Source organism: Benincasa hispida, chromosome 3 (assembly GCF_009727055.1).
Source record: "Benincasa hispida cultivar B227 chromosome 3, ASM972705v1, whole genome shotgun sequence".
Classification (NCBI taxonomy): domain Eukaryota; kingdom Viridiplantae; phylum Streptophyta; class Magnoliopsida; order Cucurbitales; family Cucurbitaceae; genus Benincasa; species Benincasa hispida.
The window spans coordinates 64,233,419-64,244,733 of NC_052351.1; the positions used below are offsets into that span (position 1 = coordinate 64,233,419).

General features: G+C 42.3%; 1 protein-coding gene across 1 annotated transcript; it reads left to right on the plus strand.

The window, feature by feature from the left end:
• Positions 1–2,484: 2,484 nt before the first annotated feature.
• LOC120073665 lies at positions 2,485–2,889 on the plus strand. The gene is made up of 2 exons (XM_039026469.1): positions 2,485–2,659; positions 2,705–2,889. Exons 1-2 carry the CDS (start codon positions 2,485–2,487, stop codon positions 2,887–2,889), a joined length of 360 nt encoding a protein of 119 aa, XP_038882397.1.
• The last annotated feature ends 8,426 nt before the right edge of the window (positions 2,890–11,315 follow it).

An 11,315-nucleotide genomic window follows, 5' to 3' on the forward strand; every position in this document is an offset into this window, starting at 1 on the left:
TGAAGGCGCTACCAGTGCACCTCAAATATGTTTATTTAGGAGGCAACAACACTCTACCAGTTATAATCTTTGCGTCATTGAGCAAAGAGAAGAAGGAAGCACTTATTCAGATCCTCAAGAAATACACGAAAGCCTTGGGATGGACTCTAGTGGACATTCAAGGGAGCAGTCCCTCGTATTGCATGCACAAGATCCATCTTGAAGAAGGAAAAATAGGATCCATAGAGAGGCAGCGCCGTTTGAACCCTGCCATGAGGGAGGTTGTAAAGAAAGAGATTGTGAAGTGGCTTGATGCAGGCGTCATTTACCCCATATCTGATAGCATTTGGGTAAGCCCAGTGCAGTGCGTTCCAAAGAAAGGAGGCATGACAATCATCACCAACAGCAAAAATGAATTAATTCCTACCAGAACAACCACGGGGTGGAGAATATGCATGGATTACCGCAAGTTAAATTTGCAAAGAAGGACAATTTTCCACTCTTGTTTATTGATCAAATGTTAAATTGGCTTGTGGGGAATGAATTCTTTTGCTTTCTTGACGGCTATTCAGGGTATAACATAATCGCGATGGCGCCGGAAGATCAGAACAAAACAACTTTCAAGTGCCCCTTTGGCACATTTACATTCTGTCGCATGCCATATGGACTCTGTAACGCACCAGGCACCTTCCAAAGGTGTATGATGGCCATATTTTCAGATTTTCTAGAGGAGTCAGTGGAGGTGTTCATGGATGACTTTTTGGTTTTTGGCAACACCTATGACTCTTGTTTATCAAATTTGGAAAAACTTTTGAAGAGATGCGTTGAAACAAATTTGGTTCTGAACTGGGAGAAATGCCATTTCTTGGTAGAAGAAGGAATAGTGCTAGGTCACAAGATATCAAAGGCAGGGTTGGATGTTGATCAAGCAAAAATTGACGCAATATCCAAGTTACCACCACCATTTAATGTGAAAACACTTAGGAGTTTTCTGGGACATGCAGGGTTCTATTGAAAATTCATCAGCAACTTTTCTCAGATCACAAGACCCCTAAGTGCGCTCCTCGAGATTGACTGTGAATATGATTTTGATGACGCATGCGCTGAAGTATTTCACACAGTGAAAAATGCACTCATCACTGCACCTATTCTGGTTGCACCCGATTGGATTCAACCATATGCGTTGATGTGTGACGCCAGTGGATATGCAGTGGGCGCAGTCTTGAGTCAGCGCAAAGACAAGATTTTGCATCCTATCTATTAGGCCAGCAAGACGCTGAATGATTCACAAGAAAATTATACAACCACAGAGAAAGAAATGCTCGTAGTGGTGTTTTCCCTGGAGAAATTTTGGCAGTACCTGATTGGATCAAATGTAGTGGTGTATTCTGATCATTCTGCGGTCAAATACCTCATGACGAAAAGGTATGCAAAACCAAGACTGATAAGGTGGGTATTAGTCCTACAAGAATTTGACCTAGAGATCAAAGATCGGAAGGGCATTGAGAACCAAGTCGCAGATCATTTATCACGGTTAGAAAATTGTGAGGTTCAAAAGAAAGAGAAAGAAATTCAAGAAAGATTCCCTGACGAGCAACTTATGAAGGTATGCGTTAATGTTCCATGGTATGCGGATATTGTAAACTTCATAGTTTGTGGCCAAGTACTAGAAGACTATTCATACTAGTAGAAGAAGAAGTTAAGACACGAAGTCAAGTTTTATTTCTGGGATGACCCATTCTTGTATCGACTCGGACCTGATCATATTATGCGTTGATGCGTTCCTGAGCATGAGACCAAGAACATTTTAGAACTCTGTCATGAGTCCCCTTATGGAGGACATTTTGGGGGGCAGTGGATTGCCACAAAAGTCCTACAGAGCAGCTATTTTTGGCCAACGCTATTCAAGGACGCCGATGCCCATGTTGTGCAATGCGACAGATGCCAGAGAATAGGGAACATGTCCAGACGGGATGAAATGCCTTTAACTTCGATCTTAGAAATTGAATTGTTTGATGTATGGGGAATTGACTTCATGGGCCCATTTCAACCTTTGGAGGGTTATCAATATATTCTGGTTGCGGTTGATTATGTTTCAAAGTGGGTTGAGGCCATTGCATGCGCTAAAAATGATGCGGCCACGGTGATGAAATTTCTCAAGAAAAATATCTTCATCCGATATGGAATGCCCCGTGCCTTAATTCGCAATGAAGGCACACATTTCATCAACCGCATCATCACCAACCTGTTGATCAAATTTAATGTCAGCCATAGAGTTGCAACTGCATATCACCCACAAACTAATGGGCAGGCAGAAATCTCCAACAAAGAAATCAAGACCAACTTGGAGAAGGTAGTTAGTACCTCCAGGAAAGATTGGTCACCCAAGCTTGACGAAGCACTATAGGCATACAGGACTGCCTTCAAAACTCGATTCGGTTGTCCCCATATTCCCTGGTCTTTTGAAAAACTTGCCATTTGCCTTTCGAGTTGGAACACAAAGCAATGTGGGTGAGTAAAAAGCTGAATTTTGATCTGACAAGTGCGGGGGAAGTCCAAAAGTTACAGTTGAACGAGTTGGTCGAGTGGCGAATGAATGCCTACGAAAATTCCAAGATCTATAAAGAGCGAACCAAGAAGTGGCATGATAACCGCATAAGCAAAAGGACATTCTTCGTGGGTCAATAGGTACTTTTATTTAACGCACGTTTGCGATTGTTTCTAGGAAAGTTGAAGTCCCGCTGGTATGGGCCATCCCGCATCAAGACTATCTTTCCCCATGGCATAGTGGAGCTAACCACCGAGGATGGAAATAGTGCAATCAAAGTAAATGGTCAAAGAATTAAGCCCTACTATGGGGGCAATGTGGAACGACGCATGGAGACCATCGACTTAAGCAAGCAGGATTGACCGCTTGTAGGGATGCTATTGCGGTAACCCTGAAGACCCTTTTTCAATCAACATCCCTACATCTATCTTTATCGCTTTCTTACTGTCATAACTTAGTTTATTGCTTTAGTATTGTGTTATTCAACTTAGTTTATTACTTGCATTAGTTTAATTTCATGCTTTGTTGAATTTATTTACATTCTTGTCTCAGTATTGCATTGAACCTAATTTCTGTGAATGAATATTAAAAAGAAAATGAACACCGTAACATCTTATCAACTTGGTTTTGCGATGTTGATGAAAAAAAAATAAAAGAAACTTTAATAACATCCGGTATGCATTGCGACAGCGGTTGTATCTTGCGACGATAGATACACTTTGTGCTCGTCTTCCACAAATGCATTGCGTTGACAGATGAGTTGTGCGCGTATGTACACTTCGCCCGTCCTTAGCAAAAATGCACTATGGCGAAGGTAGTGTTGCGCTGGTAGAAATACAGTGCGCCCGTCCTCAAGAAATGCATTGCGTTGAGGGGTATGTTGCGTTAATTCATACGTTGTGCCCGTCCTCTGCAAACATGCATTTGTAGTAATGGATGCATTGCATTAATCCTGAACATTGTGCCTATTCGATTAAAGATAAATGGAAAAAAATGTTAAAATATTCGTGAGAGAGGAGTCGAATCGCTTCAGCATCCAAGGAAATTATGACTTAGCAGACGAAAGGACGTCCTTTCTGCTAAATCATAATGGGAGGAGCGTGGGGTAGGCTTTTTGAGAATATCGAAGCCTGCCACGCAGAGATTGCGTTGGGTCCATCAAGGCTCAACCTATAAATCTCACCCCCTTTAATTCCGAGGAATATATATAGATATATAGAGAGACCCTAAGAATTTTCTCTGCATACCATACCCTTTCGATTTCCTTCCTCAGACCAAAATTTTCCTAACTCTTTCACTCAACCAAGCAAATGGCTGGAAAATCTTCACACTCATCCTCCTTACCATCGTCCCTTCCAAGCCCCCATCACTGCACGGGAGGCGGCATTCCTTGCTGCTAGCCGTCCGCTCGCCGCCTAGCCCAAGCCTTCCTCAAGAATCAGACCTCTATAGCTAAACCACTCACTATTTGAGAGGGGCCAAGTACGAAGAGTGCCCCTGCCACCAGACCTGGGGTGGCGCTCCTAGTACCTTTGACTGAAAGCAAACTGAAGAAAAGGGATGACAAAGAGGTATTTGGGAGTATTTTGAGTATATTGGAAAGGGGGGGCTACCGAAAGCTGGAGTTGTGAACCAGCCCCTGCCTTCAGAGGAGGAAATGGCGAAAGCTTTGTGGAGAATGGCCTTGGCCACTGCGGATCCTAAGGAGACTATTCCAACAGACTCCAATGAGGGACCTATCAGGGCCGTTTTGGAGGTTGTAGGAGTAAAGAAGCAGCCGGGAATGGCCGAAGGGAAGAAGAAGAGAAAAAGTAAAGAAAAACGGGTGGAAGGAGATGAAGCTGCCTGGTTGAAGAAGGAGAAGAAAGAAAAGAAGGAGAGTGTAAAGAAACAACGCAGGCGAGAAGAGAAGCGCCTAAAGAAGAAGGAGAAAAGAAAGAGAGTGGAGAGCCCAGATTTTGACGGAGAATCAACCACCGTAAGGGTGGAAGAGGGGATGTCAATGCAAGCCAAAGCATCAGCGCAACCACAAGTTTCATCCCCGCATATCAGAATGGTTGCGACTAAAGATAGAGAATATCCTAATATTACCCCTCTTATGCGGCGTCGCAAGGAGAATGCGTCGTAAGGGTGTACAAGTGACCCATTATTCTTTCAACACATAGTAGAAGAAGAGGAGAAGAAAGAAAATATTTCACATGTGCGCCAAATCATCGCATCAGACGATTTGGCCAGAAAACTGCACAATGAGGACGTGCGCTATGACAATGCAAGAGCGGTAGAAGAAGAAAGAAGCGAGCTTGCATTGACTAGGAGGCGCCCATCAACAAAGAAAGAAAATGATGATATGATGATGGAAATGGGTTTCTTCCCTGCGTTGATGCCACTACCAGATCTGATCACGAGTGTTGTGTTGGAACATGGGTGGGAAACTTTCTGCCAATGTCCCTTCATTGTTATTCCTGCGGTAGTGAGGACATTTCCATTCGCCATGGTAGGAATTATCAAAATTTAAAAGTGGGACCACCAATACAAGAGCCAAGGTCTATAAATAGCTTCCTTAAATTCAATGTAAAGGAGGATGGTCTGAAGAGACAATCCAGAGAAAATCTAGGAGAACGACGAGACAAGGGTGAAAGGTATGTCTCTGAGCAAGAAATTCTTTCCATTGCCGAAGAAGAAGCTCTGTGCGAGAGGTCACTTCTAACTGGAAAGCAAGACTGAGAGGAAAGCTTTCCACTCCATTTCATCCACACGCCGGTAAGCACAACATCTCCAATCGGGATATATGTCAAGACATTATTCCACCTATTGAGAGAAGGTTGGAAGAATGCGTTAACTAAAGTGAGAAGTATTTCCAGAGATGGAAACAACCTTGTGTTCATTACGTTCATCCCTGTTTCACCATAGACATATGGGAACGCGGCTGATCACTGAAAGGTGTAAGCCAAGGGAAAGCGGAACCTGAGTTGCGTCCTCAACGAGATTGACGAACTTGCGATGTCCTTCCCCTCAACCCATTCCCCTTCTGATTCATTCACAAGACTTGCCACCGCATTCACCAGACACTTTTGCACAAGTTCATAGCCAGTCCTCAACCTGTATCATTAATAGCTCAGACATTTTATTTACAACGCAATTTACTTTTCATCGCAATTTACTTTTCTGCACAAACCAATTCATTATTCTTTATTTTAAACTGGTCGCATATACCACATTAGTATCGGATTAACAACAACAATCCCCGTGTTCGACCTCAGGTGAATTTGAGATACTTGCATTGGAATTATACTTGGTTCTCGCAAGAAAACTTGTGACACGCACTACATCATCGCATACTACGAAGCATATCATCATCAACGCATACATCTAGAACGTAGTATCGCAACATATCTTTATCGCAAAGCAACTTGAGCGCATAGAGCATCATCATTTTCATTCATTAGCGCAGAATAAAACTTAGATAAAGAAAAACAAATTTCTTCTATCAAGTTTTTGTCGCCGTTGTCAGGGACAAGAACTTGAATCAATCATTCATCAGTAGTGCAACATAGGCATAAGCATAACATTATTTTTATATTCAACACATATCTTTCACTAGGATGACCATAGGTGACATGACCTGAATCTTGAGTGAGTTGTGAACTCTATTGGGATTGGTGTCCTAATTCTCCCGAAGTCTCGTTGTTTGTAATGATACACATTGTTTGATGATTAAAATAATTGTTATTTCATTCTGGCATTTACTCATATCCAATAAACAAAGCTCCATGGTTATCTTATGTGAACTTAAGCATGTATATGTGATATACAAGTGGATCATGCCTTAAGTGATAACGTAATTAGGTCTGTCGTATAAGGATTAAGGAGGGATACTTGATCCTGATGACACTATGGATACGACCTACTTTGTAGAGGTTTGCAAGTGTTGTAAACTACTATAGATGGTAGATCCTGACCATTCATGTGGAGATGTGCAAGCGGGGTGTCCTATACAAAGAGTTTGTATAAGACTGGACCACGAGATAACTAGACTCTGTATATAACGCCGTTGATACTAGAGACCTACATCTCACCTAAACGACCATAGGTGATGATAACTTGTAGGAATACAAGTTATTCATTCTATCTTATCTAGATATTGCGGCCAAAAGAGAATAAATATGTGCCAATTGTATGAAAATTAGCTTAAAAATAAAGTAATTATGAATTATCGCAATTACACCCACTAACATCATTAAGATGGAAGAAAAGGAAATTTCTACTCTGTTTTGTAGGAAACCAAGTCTCCGCTTGCGATCAAGGCTCAAGACGAACTGACCAATGCATCTCTGTCACATTGCGGTCGCCAATCACAATGAAGAGATGATCAATGCAATGACGGCGCAATGCGACAGTCGATCCAGAGCTGACTTTCAACTGTATGCGGTAGTAAAAACAACACCGCATGCGAACTCCTGATCGAAAGATGCAGCTGAGCAATGCAAAAGCTGATGATTGTGACACATGTACGACTAACAGTTGTGCAGATTTGACGGTCTGATTGCATAACAGAAGGAATAAATATCCCTCCATCTTCGGAATTTCCATAACAAAAGTGGGGTCCACAAGGCCGAAGTCCAAGATCTTCACCTATAAATACCCCATAAAATTCAGAGAAAAATATGTTACTTGATACGGGGCAAATTGATATTAGGTTATTGAGAGAAAGGCTGAGCTGAGTGCTAAACGGAAGAAATCTGAGAAGAAGAAGAGACAAGGTCTAGAGGTGAGTCTCAGTACTATTCTGCTAGATCCCCGTCGCGAAGCTCTATACTCAGATCCTTGCTACCGGTTGAGCAAGCCTAAGAGGGAAGTTCATCCTCCCGCACGATTTATCCATATTGGCAAGCAAACCTCCATCCAAATCAGTGCCAAAACGTTAGCGCTTGTTTGTATTTGTTTCTATCTCTTTTCATCATTGTATTTCATCTTCTTTATCTCTTTATTCACACACCATGTATCAAACGCTTAATAGATATATTGAATGTCTCGATCGTTTTCATCACCACTTCTTTGTCTATTTCCGTTCCTCTGTTTATCGTTTTCTCCATAAAGTCTTTTTAATCCCTTGGTAGTTAATATGAATTAAACGAGTACTTAATTTGTGTAAAGAGATAAAGGCGTTTAGCTAAGGCATGCAAGGCGGTATCTTCATCTGTGAGAGTAGAAGTGAAGATGCCATTCTAATATATCGACAGAAGGTTAGAAGAATGCGTTAACTAAAATGAGTAGTACTTCCAGAGATGGAAGCAACCTTGTGTTCATTACATTCGTCTTTGTTTCACCACAGACATATGGGAACGCGATCAATCACCGAGAGGTGAGCAGAATCGTACTTATGTCATTAATGCAATTAAATAACTTGTGATGTTTATATTAGTTATCTTTTCTTTTCTGCTTCACACATAAGACTTGTCAACATATCACACGATCTTTGTATAATCTTCACAGCCAACCTTGACCTCAGTAACTCGTATCATGAGACTTGTATCTTGTACCATCTTAGCTTAGGTTTATTGCACTTTATTTTATTATCGCATTTTTACTGCTTTACTTTACTTTAACACATTTTTAATACTTGTACAAACCATTCTTTTATAAAATTGAAAAACCTGGTCGCGTGTATCATAAACATAATGCAATAACCTCAAACAGTGCCTGTGTTCGACCTCGGATCACACCGAGAAACTTGTGGTGGAATTATACTTGGTTCCAACGTAAGGAAACTTGTGACAACACACAACATACTACAAGAACATTCATTAATAACGCATATCTAGAAGTAGTATTGCATGAATTGAGTCAAGACAGGTCATTATTGCATATCATTGGACTTGAATTATGCATGCATATCATCGCATAAATTCAGCGTTACAAGTTTATGGCGCTGTTGCCGGGGATTGGTTAACGGTTTATTGTTTGAGTGTATTTGTGATATTTTGCAGGATATATCTCGTTGTACTGGTTGTTCAACGCGGAGAGCAACTTGACAGTTTATGAGTACTAATGCTGAACCAAAATTCGAAGTTGACCTTGAGATCGAGCATACCTTTCACGCACGAGCACGTCAAAATTGGATTAGGCAAAAAAAGGCAGTAAGTATGGCCGATAACAATGACAATGCGATACTGGTAGTGAATCAAGGGGCTGTTCGACCAGCATAGGATCCTGTTTTCCTGGCTGCTGATCGCAAGACTCCAATGAGGTATTATGCGGCACCCAACCTGTATGACTTTTCGCCTAGGATTTCGATGCCTACTGTTGAGGAGAACGCAAGATTCAAAATTAAGCCAGTCATGCTTCAAATGATCCAAAATGCAGGGCAATTTGGGGGTCTGCAAGGTGAAGACCCGCATGCCCACCTGACCAGCTTTTTCGAAATGTGCGGCAACTTCTCGCTACCTAGCATAACCCCGGTGAGCATAAGATTCTATTTGTTCCCTTACACCTTGAGGGACGAGGCCAAGAAGTGGGCTCACTCACTGGAGCCAAATGAAATTACATCATGGGACCAACTGGTGGAGCGATTTATGAAGAAGTTCTCATCGACCGTCAACACAAGGCGACGAAAGGGTGTGCTGAACTTCGAGCAGATGGAGAATGAGACCCTGAGCACCGCCTGGGTGCGGTTTAGAAGATTGGTGAAAAACTGCCCGCATATCGAGATCCCCAATTGTGTCTTGATGGAAACCTTTTATAACGGCCTGAACAGATCAACACAGGCTGTTGTTGACGCCTCCGCGGTAGGAGGTTTTATGGATAAAACGTATATAAAGGTGAAAGTCATCCTTGACAGCATATCGCAGAACATGGATGATTGGATAGATGATGGTTATGGAGGCCAAGGCACCAAAAGAAGAAAGATCGAAACTGCCATTGTCCCTACGGAGACAATGACCACGTTGGCCGCCCAGATGGCCACGATGACCTCCATCCTTCGATCGATGGCAATTAATCAAGGAGCCATCTCTCAACAATCAGCACAACCTGCTGCGCCAGCTCAAGTGGCTGCAATAAGTTGTGTTAATTGTGGAGGGGCTCACGTAGCGGAAATATGCCTATTGAACATCTAGCAAGTATGCGCCATTCAGAACAACCCTTTCAGCAACACCTATAATCCTGGCTAGAGGAGCCATCATAACTTTGGCTGGGGAGGTAATCCCAACCAAGGGGGGCCAATCAACAATCAAGGTGGCAGGCGAGGGAATCCTCCTTTTCACCATAATTCAAATCAAGGGCAATCAAGGCAATCGCATTACCAACAACCCTCATCTTTTAACACTTCTGGAAGCTCATTGGAGACATTGCTGAAACAATATATGGATAAAATTGACGCAGTGATGCAAGCGCAAGCGTCTTTAATTAGAAATTTGGAGATCCAAGTGGGCCAACTGGCATCTGAGCTGAAAACCAGAACACCAGGAATGTTGCCCAGAAATTCAGAAGCCTCGGGATCTACTGGAAAGGAGCAATATCCCTAGGACATTGAGTAGGCAAGCAGGACCACCTGCGGAGAGGTGGATTGCGCCCATTCAAAGAAACGCAGCTGTTGGTCAATATCTCACCACTATGTTTAAGCTTTCTTAAATTCCTGTCTGTTTGAATTCTTGAATTTTTTCTTTACTTCTGCATTTAATTCTTTTCATGAATTTATGAATTGATCCTTCATTTATTTCCTTTGCATTTATTTTTGTATCATCTTTAATTCTTTGAGCTTTTCTGTAATTAATGGGTTGGCCTTTAAATGGTGAATGAATGAGTAATAAAGAGAAAGTTATTGCCACAAGTCTTGGCAACTTGCGTTGATGAAAAAAAAATAATTAAACTATATAATTAAAAAAAAGTATGCAAGGGGATAATGGACGCATCTTGAACCAACAAGATACGTTTTGCATTCACCCAACTTGACTGTATTGAGCTGAGGGGTGTGTTGTGCGCGTATATGTCCTTTGCCCATCCTTAGCTAAACACACTATTTTGAGGTATCCTTTAGAAATGTGTTTGGTTAAGGGGTGTGTTGCGGGGATGTATGCGTTGTTGCCCGTCCTCTACGAAGATGCATTTGTGTTGGTAAGCACATTGCGGTAATCTTTATCTTGCATCCATTCGAATAAAATATTAAAGAAAATTCTTTTTGTAATTTGGGGAAGTCCAATCGTTCCGTATCCCAAAGCAATGATGAATCGGCAAACGAAAGGACATTTCACTAAAATTCCATAAATGAGGGAAGTCGAACGACATGCCTTTTGAGTGTCTCGAGACCTGTCGCCGCAAAATTTGCGTTGGGCCCACTACAACCCAACCTATAAATAGGACCCTTACCTTTTTTTGAAATCTTTACCTCATTTTTGCAATAAAAAACCCTAGCGCCTTTAGCATACAGACTTCCTTCTTCCCCAGCATCCCAGCGATTTACCAGTTCTCCCGAGCTCTTATCCATGGCTGACAAGGCTTCCAACCAATCTGCTTCACCATCCACCCCTTCCTCTGACCAAGTTGAGATGCGAGAGGCAGCATTCCTTGCTTCCAGCTGCAGGCTCGCCGCCCAAGCCCATACTGTCCCCAGACTCGCCGGGAGAGCCCGGAGAAACCCCTTGGCCGTTAGACCTCCTCTTTTCAAAAGAGAGGGAAGCACTGAGAGCACACCTATTCCAACCCCAACCGTCTCAACGGAGAGCGAGAAGAAGAGGCGTGATGACAAGGAAGTGTTCGGCAACATTCTGAGTCACCTGAAGCTAGGAGGTGG

Coding starts and splice junctions, on each gene's coding strand:
- LOC120073665 (XM_039026469.1), top strand. CDS start 2,485: ATGTGGGTGAGTAAAAAGCTGAATTTTGATCTGACAAGTGCGGGGGAA. Junction 2,660..2,704: donor CAAAAGGACATTCTTCGTGG/GTCAATAGGTAC, acceptor GATTGTTTCTAG/GAAAGTTGAAGTCCCGCTGG.